The 14,089-nt window shown below is 44.9% G+C and overlaps 1 protein-coding gene across 2 annotated transcripts in view; it reads left to right on the top strand.

Annotated features, from left to right (window-relative positions):
• The window catches only part of DENND5A (DENN domain containing 5A), a 96,884-nt gene that overhangs the window by 60,948 nt on the left and 21,847 nt on the right, over window positions 1-14,089 (top strand). For both annotated transcript variants that reach the window (XM_021001903.2, XM_021001902.2), the window contains 5 exons: window positions 1,892-2,209; window positions 4,446-4,661; window positions 6,106-6,340; window positions 7,722-7,872; window positions 8,649-8,742. In XM_021001903.2, coding sequence (XP_020857562.1) covers window positions 1,892-2,209; window positions 4,446-4,661; window positions 6,106-6,340; window positions 7,722-7,872; window positions 8,649-8,742 — 1,014 coding nt within the window. The remainder of the gene's footprint in view (window positions 1-1,891; window positions 2,210-4,445; window positions 4,662-6,105; window positions 6,341-7,721; window positions 7,873-8,648; window positions 8,743-14,089) is intronic.

The following is a 14,089-nucleotide window of genomic DNA, read 5'->3' as shown; positions in this document are numbered from 1 at the left end:
GTGAAGCCGTCAGATCCCTTCTCAGAATGACTTAAAAAAATTCATAATTGAAGGAAATGCTAAATTTTGTTTAGAGGTTAGTGAAAATAAAGATGTAGCTTTTTTTCCTATTCAAGTTCAAAGGTTCCCACCCCCCAAATCTATCCGTGGACTCCAGATTAAGCGCTCTGTAGTGCAACTAACTCCCTTATTTTATAGATTAGGAGACAGGCTTAAATCTTGATATGGTTTTAGTCCCAAAGAACATAAAGAAACTGACCATCAAACTATTTAGAAGCTACCTAATCCTAGAGGGAAGGGTGGACACCACACGTCCCCTCTATCATTCATCCCCGGTGCTGAATAGTGGACAGATCTATTTAGTTCTTTTAGCTCCTAAAATTCTCTTTGGGCCTTCCCCAACCACAAAGTTCACATGTGGCTTAGCCCTACTGAGGGAATTTCTGTATGAGAAGTCCAAAGTCCCTTCTCCTTTAGTACGCAGTCTGAATCTTTTACTTTAAATGCCCTTCTCAGAGACTGTTTCTTGCGTGAGCTGAGGGTCATTTTGCAGGTGGAATCTGGGTCAGTAGATGCCCTGCATAGTGAATGTCCTTGTAAGTCTTTTCAACCATCTGGGCTCTTATCGGCCCTGCAAGAATAAGGGAGAGTTTAAACCAACAGTTGGTTTTGTTTCACCACAAGTTTGTTATGCACTAGAAGGCAAGATTTTGTTGCTCAGACATTGGGTTGTTTTGGGCCTGCAGCCAACCTGACCACCACCTTCCCCGGTGCCTGAGATGGCCCCCCGCATTTCTGTGGTGCTTGCCCAAGGCTGAATTAGGAAAAAAAGAGGCCAGATGGAATTAACCCAACTTCATCTGTGGCCATAAACCCTGGTTGCTGGGCCCTCTGAGAACTGAGAGTGATTGGTGGCCCTTGCACTGCAGATAGGATGGTTTTCATCGCTGAACACTTGGCCTTGTACCTGCGCCAGAGCCAAGCTACTCAGCTGGCCACTTCCTGGCCTCCCTCACCCATCTCTCCCTGCCATCTCTTCTCTCCCCATAGCAACCCCAAGACCTTGTCAGTAGAATCTGAGAATCCTTTCTTAAACTGTGTTTCCTTGGCCTTGTTATTGAAGGGGGAGCACTTGCTCCTTAAGTCATCAGTAGTGTCATAAAGGCACTGGCCTTCCGAGCCAAGAAGACCTGGGCCCAGTCCTGCTTCAGGCATTAGCCCTGTGACTGTGGGCAGGGCTCCTAACTTCTCTTTGCCTCAGTTTGCTTGACTGTAAAATGAGGAGGGTGCACGAAATGGCCTCTAAATGTGGGACCTTATTGGGTGTTTGCTCAGTGCCAGGCACAGAGGCTGCAGAGACAAATAGGAAATCACCTTTGACTCCAAGGAGCTCACATTCTTGGAGTGGCTAGCTAGGCCCGGAGGCGGGAGGCCTGGGTGAAAATTTTGGCTCTGCCAGCAATAATAGTAATGATAATAACAGCAATAATAATAATAATAATAATAGCTTACGTTTATAAAGCACTTTAGGATTTGCAAACCACTTCATGTAATGTAGCTGTGTGACTAGGGGCCAATCATCTCACCAGTCCGAGCCTCATCTCTTCATCTCTGAAATGGAGAGCATACCTTTTACACAAGGCATTTCACAGAGTTGTGGGAAGGGAATTTTTTTCCTGTAAACCTTACAGCACCGTAGATGTATATATTTGTATAGTTATTTTTATTCATTTCTTTGAGCCCTCCTTCTTCCCTGTGAATGAGGCAGCTGATAATGATTTCTCTTTCTTCCTCCTTCTCTCTTTCCATCTCCCTCCCTTTCTTTTTCTCTCTCTTCCTCCTCCCTCTCTCTTTCCTTCTCTTCACCATCACTTCCCCTTCGTATTTACAGGCCAATCTCTGCTTTGTGGATATTGACAACCATTTTATTGAGCTGCCTGAGGACCTGCCTCAGTTTCCCAACAAGCTAGAGTTTGTTCAGGAGATCTCTGAGATTCTCATGGCCTTTGGAATTCCCCCGGAAGGGAACCTGCATTGCAGTGAGAGTGCCTCCAAACTGAAGAGCCTCAGGGCTTGTGACATTGCCTCGGACAAACGGAATGGGAACATTGCCAGTTCCCCCCTGCACACCTATGAACTCCTCAAGGAGAATGAGACCATTGCAAGGCTGCAGGCCCTGGTCCAAAGGACTGGGGTGAGCTTGGAAAAGGTGAGCCTGATACCTGTGTGGTGGCCCCTGGAGATAGCTGGGGTGGGGGCGCAGTGCCAGAAGCCTGGCTTGTTCGTTGTTGCTGCCATGGTAGGGGTGAAGGGTGTTCCTAGTCCTGCTTTTCTTTCCCTTTTCAGTCATCCGAAATTTCTTGTGTCTCCCTCTTTCTTTCCCACATTGGAAAAAACAAACCTTTGTAATAAATATGCACTGTCAAGCAAAACAAGATTTTGCGTTGCCCTTGTCCGAAACAATGTACATCTCACTTGGCACCTGAAGTCCATCCCCTTCCTGCCAGGAGGTGGATAACAGGCTTCATCATCGAGCTTCTGGACGTGCGGTTGGTCATTTCATTGATCCGCGTCTCCAAGTCTTTGGGAGCTGTTTGTCTTTAACACATTGGTGATTGTATAAAATGTCCCCCTGGCTCTGTTCCCTTCCCCTTCATCAGTTCCTACGAGGCTTCCAGGGTTTCTCTGAAATGGTCCCTCCCATCATTTCTAACAGTACAGGAGTGTTCTGTGATATCCATACAGCCATCATTTGTTCAGCCATTCCCCAGTGGCTCTCCCCACTTTGGATGCTTGACAAGAACCAATTGAAGGCAGCTAGCAGTCTCTCCTCCTGGTGGGGACATGGTGGCCTGTGGGTATGGAGGGAGGCATACATTTTCAGTCATAACCAATCCTTTGATTTTTGCTTGGCTGGACTTATACAAGGGAGGGTTTGGGGGTGGAGGAGAGGGGAGAAGTCATTAGGAAAGGGTAGTGATAAATTTAAAAAAAAAAGGATCACCTAAACATTTTTTAAAAGGTGACTGGCAGCCAGAATGGCTGAAATGCGGTTCATGATTTTAAGCAGCCGCAGGGATACTTAGGGATCGTCAGGTGCTCTGGGCAGTAGTGTTTGCTCCTGGAGAGTCATGTGCGAGTTCCTGCATCTCTCACCGGGGACTGGGCACAGACTCCGGGGCGGGCTTCCCTCTACTCTGCACCTCTTGGACTTCCATTTGGAACTAGATGAAGGGGATGAATTTTGGCTCCTGACTGAGACAAAAATCAATTCTTACCCAGTGACCTTAATATTTTTGTACTGTGGAAATATTTATTGATACCTTGTGAGTTTTTTTTATTTTTTTACTTTACAAAAGGTATTTTGGGATTAAAGTGCCATTGGGAAATGGTCTTGTTTTTGTTTTTAATGGCACCTGGCAGGAGTCAAGATGGGCAAGTTCTTTCCCTCTGGAGCCTCAGTTTCTCCACCTTTTAAAATGAGGGCGTTTGACAAGGTGTACTCTAAGGTCCCTTCTAGCTTGAGACAGATGATGTCATTGCTATTGGGATTTGAATTTGGCCTCTGACTCTTCCTTTTAAAAAAATACGTTTTTTAAAAATGATTTTAATCACATCATCTTCCAATATATGCCCCTCCTCCCCCATTAGAATCCTGTCATGACAAGGAAGTACAGTTAGCAAACCGAAGCAGCCCATTAGTTATGTCTGGCAGTGTAAGTCTCAGTCTGTTCCTGTGGCTCGCCCCCTCCCTCTGCTTAGAGTAGGGAGCTGTTGCTCATCAGTAGCTTTGTGGAGTCAAGACCGCTCATTTCGTTGAGTCCATTGATGGGACTTCTCTTGTCTTTTAGGGTTATTTTTCCGTACATTTTTGTAGTCATTGTCTTGATTATTCTCTTGATCTGTTCAGGATCATAGGATGATAGGGCCAGAGCTGGAAGGACACCCCAGATGCTGTCTGGTCCCCCCCTTATTTTTATAGGTGAGGAAACTGAGGCCCAGGGAAGTTAAGTCACTTACCCAAGACTATATGGAAAATGATTAGCAGGGATTTGAAACCAGGCCCCCAACTGTAAAATCCAGGGCTCTTTTCTCTTTGTCACACAGAGCTTGTTACTGCCTGCCTTCCAGCATCTTTGAGTAGCAGCAAACGTCCCTTTATTTTTTCCCTCTCTCCCATTTGGGTTGAGTGAGCCATTAGGGTGAGATTAACTGGACTGAACGGACCCATTGTTGCTAAAGGCTCTCACATTTAGTCACCCCACACATCCCTGCTCTGTTTTCTCCTGCTAACAAGTCCTGGTTTCCTGGCTTATGTTGGGGGTGCTCAGTGCAGCTACTGACCCCCTGATTCTGCTTAGGAGTCACGGAGAGAGTCTCCTCTTGTTTCGGGAGGGAGAGGAAAAAAAGGAGTTCTTTTTCTAGCTGTTATTTCTTTTCCACAGCTGGACATGCGCGAAGAGAGCAGCAGCAATAAAGACCTCAAAGTCCAGTGTGAAGAAGAGGAGCTCAGAGTTTACCAGCTGAACATCCAAATCCGGGAAGTCTTTGCCAACCGCTTCACCCAGATGTTTGCTGACTATGAAGTGTTTGTCATCCAGCCCAGCCAGGATAAGGAGTCCTGGTTCACCAATAGGGAGCAGATGCAGAACTTTGATAAGGTGAGGGTGAAAAGCAGCCATAGGTGTCATGGTGGCCTCTTTGAGAACGGCGGTCCAGTGGAGCCCGGTAAAGGAGGGGGTTGGCTCTGACTTGAGGGAGCTCTAAGGTATTATTAGTCTTAGTAGTTCTTTTAAGACATCTGTGCTCTGGAACCCGGAGTTCCTAGCCTTACTGATATTTTGGTTAAACCTTAAAGTCTTACTCATTGAAACATTAGTTGGCATGGGCAATCCTAACCCATCGATCAGTCCAGTCTGATTCAATAAACATTTATTAAGTGCCTGGCCTGCAACATGCCTGGCACCGTGATAAGAGCCGCTAAGTTACAATTAATAAAAACAAAGACAGCCCCAGCCCTCAATAAGCTTACAGTCTGAAGGGGGAGACAATATACAAAAAGTCAGGAAAGCCAGGGGGTGCAGAGGGTGCCTCACATGGGAGCATCTTGTTCTGTGGCATTGAAGCTAGGCAGGGCAACTGATGCAAAGTGGAGGGATCGGACATTTGTTAAACACCTACTACGATGTGCCAGGCATTTTGCTAGGCTATAGATATAGATATAGGATAGATATAGGTATGTGTGTAGATATAGCATAAACAAAGTTAATAAATATGTGTGTGTGTATACACACATACATGCACATCTAAATGTACAAAGTAGTTAAATACAAAGTAGCTGGGAAGGAGGGCACTACTGACTGGGGGAATGACAAAAGGCTTCGTGCAGAAGATAGTGCCTCACCTGTCTCTTAAAGGAAGCAGGGACTTTGTGAGGCAGAGGCAGTTGGGGAGTATATTCCATCCATGCGGGATGACCAGTGAGAAGGCATAAGGATGGGAGGTGGACGAGTTTCAGAGGAGTTTGTATGTGATTCTGGAGGTATTAGGAAGCCACTGGGATGGTTGAGTGGGGGTGTCACAAAGTTGGATCTTCTGGCAGCAGTGTGTAGGGTGGACTGGAGCAGGGAAGAGGAGACCAGGAGATCATCCGGGAGGCTGTCACAGTAATCTAGGGAAGAGGTCATGAGGGTCTGAACTGACATGGTAGTTGTGTGGCCTCCTCCTGTCTTTCCTGTTGAGGAGTTAGTATAGACTGTTCAATTGGGAGGCTGGATTTCCTCCTGGATCGTCCGGCCAACCAGGACCACCATGCCTAAGGGCTCTCTCGTAGTCCCTGTTTCTCTGGCTACAGATCTGCAAGTAGTCGGAGCTTTCAGTTGGTCTAAAGGTCAGGGACGTGTGATGTATGATGTGTTTTTGTTGGATATAGACACCAAAAGGAGCAAATCTGTTCTCTGATGGGCGGATAGGAAGCCCAGTGAAAGCCCAGTGAAGTCCCACTTTGCCAATCCTCTTGGGTGAAATGGCCTGGCAGGTTTTGCTGTTGCTGCTCATGCTAAAGTGCTGTCCCTGTCTCGTTTCCCTTTTCTGTGGGTCCCGAAGGCCTCTTTTTTATCAGACCAGCCCGAGCCCTACCTGCCCTTCCTCTCAAGATTCCTGGAGACCCAGATGTTTGCATCCTTTGTGGACAATAAGATCATGTGCCATGACGATGATGACAAAGACCCTATTCTGAGGGTGTTTGATGCTCGAGTGGACAAAATAAGGCTATTGAACGTGAGGACGCCGACCCTGCGAACGTCCATGTACCAGAAGTGCACCACCGTGGATGAAGCAGGTGAGGTTTCCCCTGGAGATGGCGCTCCACGTGGCTCAGCCCCTGTCTTCCTTATCTCTCTGACCCGAGGCCGGCTCAGCTGCGATGGTCTCCCGGTGCCTTTGTTGAAATTAGTGTCTGCTGCCTGAGAAGGCACCAGGGCTGCTTGTCATGTCCTCTCTGTGCATTTCTCTAGTTCTCTCTCCTCAGCCTTCAGCTGTTATTCCAGGCCTTTCATTGAGATGACAGTTCTCAACAAAGCCTGAGGACATTTAACCTTGGTGAGCTTACTGTTTTTAACACAAGATACCATCATGCTTTGGAAGTGTGGCAGAATTCAGATTCTGGATGATGTGCTGAGGCTGGCTCGTTGGCAGCTCTTGGGGGTTTTTCATGTGTAGGCATCCGTAGTGGTGGACCACATTCACTGATCAAAAACACTGGTAATATCCCCATGCTTGCACGCATCTAGGGTCACAGGTGCAAATCCAGAAGGGCCTTTGAGGTCATCTGGTCTGGCAGAAACAGAAACCAAGGCCCAATAAGTGACAGAGGCGGGCTTTGAACCTACCTCCTCTAACTGGGGCTGAAATGTGGACAAACCAAATCATTTTCCAGACCATTTGAAAGAAGTAGCTGCAGTCCATGGAGACAGGTCTGGTTGTCCATTTAGGATGTGCACATGTCTGGAACAGTAGCTGGGCTGCTGGGGATGAACAGTGTACCAGCCCAGATCTTGTCAGTGGGATGGCACTTGAGGCCTACATTCGAAGTCTAGAGTTATAATCTTTGGAGAGGCTCAGCCAGTGAGAGCCACTGGTTCACACTCTACCACGCATATATAATTGACTTTGCTCCCCTGCAGACACTTGATAGCTGTGTGACCCTGGGCAAGTCATTAACCTCTCTGGGCCTCAATTTCCTAATCCATAAAATGATAGGGATAGACCCTTCCCCCCCACTGTATATATATCCACTCCTGCACATAATCACCCACATTATGCACATATACAATACATATACCATGTGCATATACAGTACACCTCAATATATACCCCCCCATACTCTCCAAATATGCTTCATACATGTATTCCTCCACACATATGAACACCCACATATACATACATACATACATACATACACACACATACCCACAATATACACATATACACCTGGGCCACATCTGCATTTAACATTTAAGGGAAAGGTAGCTTAGTTATAGTTGTAAGGGAATGTTCTACTCTGGTAGAACATTTCTGCGAGTCCCTTGCCTAAGATGAGGTGAGTTGGTATGTTCAGCCTCACATAGGCCTAAAGTTGCCATTCTGCAGCTTTTGAGATAGGCCATATGTTCAGAAGGGCCTCACCCATTTGTTTTTGTTCTTGTCTGCATCCCTTGCAGAGAAAGCGATTGAGTTGAGACTGGCAAAAATTGACCACACTGCTATTCACCCCCACTTACTGGACATGAAGATTGGGCAGGGGAAGTATGAGCCAGGATTCTTCCCCAAACTGCAAGCCGATGTGCTTTCAACTGGGCCAGCCAGCAACAAGTGAGTAGTCCTGGAGCCAATCCATGCCGAGCACACTGCGAATCAAGGTTGTGGATGCTGGGGAGCCTTGGGCTAGGTGGTTGGGGGACTGGTCATATGGCACCATGACTTAGAATTCCCTCAAGGTCCCTAAGTTAGGTGGACTAAAGATAAGGAAGACCCTGTTCCTTCACTTGACAGGGCAAAGAAAAAGTTAATCCTGGAGCAGGCAGGGTCAGTGAATTTTTTGATAACTTTATTTCAGTATAATTGGTTTCCCTTATAATCCTATATATTTTATCATCCACATATAAAAACATTATTCCAAGAAGGGATCCATGAGCTTTAGCCAGATTGCCAGAGGTGCCCACGACCCCAAAAAGGCGAAGATACCTGTCACTCAAGAGTGTTCACCATCCCTGTTCTAACTCCTTAGTTTACCTAAGACTTCAGACTGCTGACGAACTATAAAATCAGATGAAAGGAAGCATAGACCCCTTGGCAGAATTGTTGCATTCTTCTCACAATGCTTATGGCAGTGAGTTGTGCCATTTGTCTCAGTGGTTGGAGATGGAAAAGAGCTGAGAGAAGGTCTTTGCAGGGCCTCTCTGTCCGGAGGAATTATCAGTGGAGGCGGCATCTGCCTTTCCTAGGAGGCCACCCCCTTGGTGGTCCTTGGTCCCTGGCCACTCTTCTCCCAGAGCAGTGATGCCCTTTGCAGATGTGTGTGGTTCTGCTCTGCCCTCCCTACCCCAGCCCACGGGCTTCTCACTGCGCACTCTCCTCATTTCTGACAGGTGGACCAAGAGGAATGCACCTGCCCAGTGGAGGCGGAAGGACAGACAGAAGCAGCACACTGAGCACCTGCGCCTGGATAATGACCAGCGGGAGGTGAGAGCTGCGTGGGACGGACTGAGGGGAGGGGCTGTCCACGGCTCTGGGATCTGCCAAGAGCTTTGCTTACGGCAACCCTACAAGCTATGCAGGGCAGATACGCCCCAAATACCCACAGACGCCCCCAAATGCCCCCAAGATCCCTAGATACCCCCAGATGCCTCCCAAATGCCCCAGATACCCCCAAATGCCCCAAGACATCCCCCAGATACCCTGTCCACATAAGGAGAGTAAGAGAGGTTGGGAAGCAAGATTTAACCCAGATGGTGTTGCCTGTATGCAGGGGAGTTGGGACCAGTGTCTTTTCACTGTTGAGTCCAGTCTCTAGAGTGAAGAGAGCCGGGAGTCCATCAAGTCCCACCCATCCCGGTGGTTGAAGCAGATAAACCGAGTAGTTACTCTGTGTGCAGTTAGTGATGAGATCTGTTAGAAACAGTATTTCTGTTTGGAAGATGGTTGTCTTATATAGACATTTCTCACCATCAACCAAATGTCCTCAAAGTCTGGGTCTTAATATATTCTATGAAAATCCTCTAGAAAGGACCTTGTGCTATAGAGTTTAACATTCAAGTTGCAGCTTAGGAACAACAGTTTATCCAACAGGAAAGGAAAACAAATAAAAATTACATCTTGTGGTGCTTATTCATAAGTCAGTAGTATTATTTATTATTAGTCAAATAATACAAAAGTTTTATTATAAGTATCACATAAATAATATATAAGTATTTTTATTCAGTATTATTATTATTTATGTTTTGATTTATTATTAATAGGCTTTAAGAATTTCCAGAATGAAGGAAAACACAAATCACAAAGATTCAGACAATTATAGTCTCATGAGAATAAACTAAATTCTATCTTATCATACACACACACACACACACACACACACACACACATACACACACACACACACACACATACACACACACACACACACAGAGTAGTGTTTTCTGATACATTATAAAGTAGCTACAATTTACACAGGTTATTTTGTTTTACCAGCTTAAACATTAAAGGACTAATAAGTTTCTGGTTAAGTTTTATGTAATTTATTGCTTAATTTCAGTCTCTCTATCGATTGGAGACCTTGATATTTTGCTTCCACACTGTACAAGGTCCAGCCACCCAGTAGAACACCCTGACAAGCAGTCATCCAGCATTTGCTTGAAGACCCAGAGTGTGGGAAACCCCACTGTCTTCTGAGATGCTCAATTCCATTTTGGGTAGCTCTGATTGTTATCGAGTTTTTCCAGACTTAAAGAGAGCCGTCATGCTTCCCCTCCTGCCTCCTCCAAATGTCTTCTTCCCCAGGCCTTACATTTTCATTCCTCTCAACCAGTCTCCTTATGGCATGGGTCTTGAGGCCCTTCGTCATCTGATCACCCTCCTTGGGATGCCCTTCCGTTTGTTAATGTCCTCCTTACTATGTGATGTCAGAACCCAACATAATACTCAAGATGTGGTCTGAGCAAGGCAAAGGATAGAGAGGTCAGCTCCTGGATACCACAGGTCCCTTAAAGCAGCCTAAGATTGCTTTAGCTTTTTTGGTTGACATTTATCTTGAGAGGCAGCTCAATGTGGTGGGTACGGAGACAGTCTTGGATGTTCTGGACGAGTGTTTGGGAGTTATGAAGACCTGAGTTCTCATCTCATCTGTCATCTAAACTGTTAGCAGTCCCTTATAGCTTTATGGCACCTGCAGATTTGTTAAGCATTCTGTGACTTTATCTAACACAGACATTGATAAAAACGTTAAAATTAAGCACAGGGCCAAGGTTGGATTCCTGTACCCCTCCACTAGAGACCCCCTTCCAAGTTGACAACAAACAATGAATGAATGACTCCTCTTCAGGTTTGTCCGGCCATTCAACCAGTTTTGAATTCACTTAACTGAGCTATTGTCTAGGCTGTATCCTCTCAGAACAATGAGAGATATTTTTAAATACTTTGCTTAACCCTAGGCAAACTCTATCAACATTTCCTAGAAACCATTCTAGTAACAGTCAAAACATGAAATGAGCTTAATCCGTCATGACCTGTCTTTTTTCTAAGCTTTATTGATGCCTTCTGTTTAGCATCACAGCCCTGATTGCCTTATCCAGTGAGCTTTAATTTGCAAAAAGAAAAAGAAAAGTGTTATGTAAAGCTAGCCAGTACATCAGTGAGTCCATAACATTCTACTCCCATCTTCCCCCACCTCTCCAATGAGAGGATCAACATATGTTTCTCACCTCTTCTCCAGGGCCCAGCTGGATCGTCATAATTGCATGATACTCCATTACATGATATTTCTTGAATTTCAGGAATATTATTTCGTGATACTCAGCTGTAGTCATTGAGTATATTCTCCTGATTCTAATGACGTCCTTCTGTATCAGTTCATACAATTCCTTCCATCATGTTCTTGCACCTCAGTTTCTTTGGTCATCCCATGACTGCCTCATGGCTTCCCATGGGGCCAATGATGGAGTCATTTGTGAAAATCATTGCTTTGTCTAACTTCTCTTGAGAGGCATGGTGGTGTAGTGGATGGAGGGAGCCAACCTTAGAGACAGAAAAACCTGGATTCAAATCCCACTGACACTTACTGGCTGTGCCACACTTGGGAAACTTTTTTTAACCCCTTAGTGCTCTTGGCAACTCTCTCTACGACTGTCAGTTACAGAAAAGGTAAAAACTTGAATTGGTGGAGGGGTTTCCTCATTGGGAGGGAGAGGGGACTATACACCACCTTCATTGGTAGCTTCTTCATCTGAAGATGTAGGGACTACATCAGTGCGACTGTAGGTCCTGTCCTTTTTCTTTTAATCATTACATCATGCTTCCTTTTAGTTGCTTTGGAAAGCTATGGAACCAGTTTGAATCCTCATCATTTTTTCTTTTACTTTTTTTTTCTTTTTCTTTTTTTTTTTTTTGGTGAAAGGATCTGGGCGTCCTGCCTAAATTTCATGACCCAGTTAACATCTAAGTTTTGTAGTTGGGGTTTTATACTTAATTATCTCTTCTTCTATTGGATAACAGTTCTTCCTTAGAATATGTCCTTGTCTATGCCAGGGCCTTTCCCCTCCCACCTCATCTTTTTTTTTTTCTTCTGGGCAGTGTCTTTTGGCTTCTTTGATGGTCACTTCCAAGAAGTGTGGCAGGATCCTGATTCAGGAAACAGTCCTGTATAGATAATTCAATTCAGTACAGACAGATCTTCATCAGAAACTTGTGTGTAGTACAGAAAAATCTGTTTTAGAAGAAAGAATGAGGAAGGAACATTTTGCTTTAGGCAGATCGTGTTTTGAGGAAGAAAGGAATGGAAACATTTATAGCATAGCATTACATTCCATGAGGATTGTTTTTCATTAGTCCAGTTAAAAGAAAAATGTAATTTATACTAAGCATTTTCTCAGCCTGGTAGAATAAAGTTATAGGTAGTCATTATACATACATACATACATATATATGTGTGTATATACATATATATACACATATACATATGTATGTACATATATATGTATTTTTTAGGGTGGAAGGTCTGCACCTCTGATTTCATAGGTGTGGGGAACTCCTCATGAAAACTCCCTCTACCAATGTAAATCTACAACTTGTTTATAATTTAGTCTTTGGGGAGTGGAAACAAGCATTTATTAAGCCCCTACTATGGCTACTGTGTTAAGTGCTTTACAAATATCTTACTTGATCAGAGAATTTCCTGGGTCACAGAGAGATTCTCCGTCAATATGTGGCAGAATCAGGACTTAGACTCCGGTCTTCCTCACTCCAAAGGTGGCCCTCTCTCCACCCCACCACTATGCCAGTTGTTGTCGACTTTACAGTAAATGAAAAGAAGCCTTTGTAAAGCCTTGGGCTACATATTTCTTGGTGATTAAGATTCAATTGGCTCTTGTGTTGTGCAGAAAGAGACCCAGCAAGCCAGCCAGGAGGTCTGGAGTTTGAATCTCAGCCTTACCATTTGCTTGCTGTGTGGGCAGTGGGGTGGGGCAGAGTTAAGTCTTTTAATTTCTCTGTGCCTCAGTTTCCTCATCTTTAGAGGGGAAGATAGCTGGAGTAGATGACTGACAAAGGTCTCATAGTGAAAAATAATTTTCTTTCTTTCTTTTTAATTTTTAGGCAGTTGGGGTTAAGTGACTTGCCCAGGGTCACACAGCTAGTAAGTGTCAAATGTTTGGCCTGAGGTCACATTTGAACTCAGGTCCTCCTGACTTTAAGGCCGGTGTTCTATCCACTGCACCACCTAGCTACCACCCCAAAAATAATTTTCTTAATTTTGTCAAGATAGTTGAAGATAAAATTCTGAAAGTTTTGATGATCAGTTAACTAAGTGTCTGATATTGGACAATGTGGTCTCTGGGTTTCAGTTTCCTTTTCTGTGGCACAGTGGAGAGAGTGCTAGACGAGGAGTCAGGAAAATCTTAATTCAGAGACTGCCTCAGACTAGTTAGTTATGTGACCCAGGGCAAGTTGGTCAAACTCTCTGCTTCTTCATCAGTGAAATCACAGGATTGTGGTGAGAGTCAAAGGAGATGCTCAGTGTCAGCACTCTAAAAGTGTTAGCTGTTATTATTGTAACATAAGGGGGTCTGGGCTAGATCGTCCTCCTGTTTTTGAGTTCAATGACTGTTATGATTTTTATAACTGGTTCCTTGCCTCCTCTTCTCCTGTGGCCTTGAACAAATTGCTTCCTGTTTGGGGGTTTCACTTTCCTCATCCATAAATGTGGGAGGTGTGTATGCCCCCTGAAGGTTTCTTTCTACGGTCCGTTTTTATAATTCTGAGTCAAAGATGGCTCCAGGATGTCCGCCCAAGTGCCCGGGAGGATGGTAGTACCATTAATGGTTCAGTCCTTCAGTGCAGACTGAAAAAAGAACTTTTTTTTAATGGTATTAGCATATTAAAGCAATAGACACTGAAAAGTCAGTTGCCCTCTTGAGTTGGGCTCTCAGGGCCTCTCTCTCCTCCCAGTGACATATTCTTCTCCCACACGACTTGAGGCTTGATCACTTGGGCCCCCTAACCTTCCTATTGATGGGATGTTTTTCTATTCTGAAGCCCCAGGTGCTAAGACTTCCTTTAGAGTCAACATGAGGGTTCTTTCCTTGTCTGAAACAGGTGGCCCTGACATGGTTAGTGGGGAGGGAAAGAGGCTGAGCAGTCTTCAAGAGCAGGAACCTAGATTTGTTTTGCTAATGGGTTAGCAGGGGTCTGTGCAGAAGGGCTTGAATAGGATGGAAGAAGTTGATAATCACCTTTAGGGGAAGCTGCTGAAACTTCTTGACGTTCATCTACCCGATGTGACCAAGGTTACAGCTTTTAACCTCAAATCCTTCCCCTT

This window comes from Phascolarctos cinereus, unplaced genomic scaffold, assembly GCF_003287225.1.
Source record: "Phascolarctos cinereus isolate Bilbo 61053 unplaced genomic scaffold, phaCin_HiC Scaffold_9;HRSCAF=440, whole genome shotgun sequence".
Taxonomy (NCBI): Eukaryota; Metazoa; Chordata; class Mammalia; order Diprotodontia; family Phascolarctidae; genus Phascolarctos; species Phascolarctos cinereus.
This window is presented reverse-complemented; position numbering and strand designations above follow the sequence as displayed.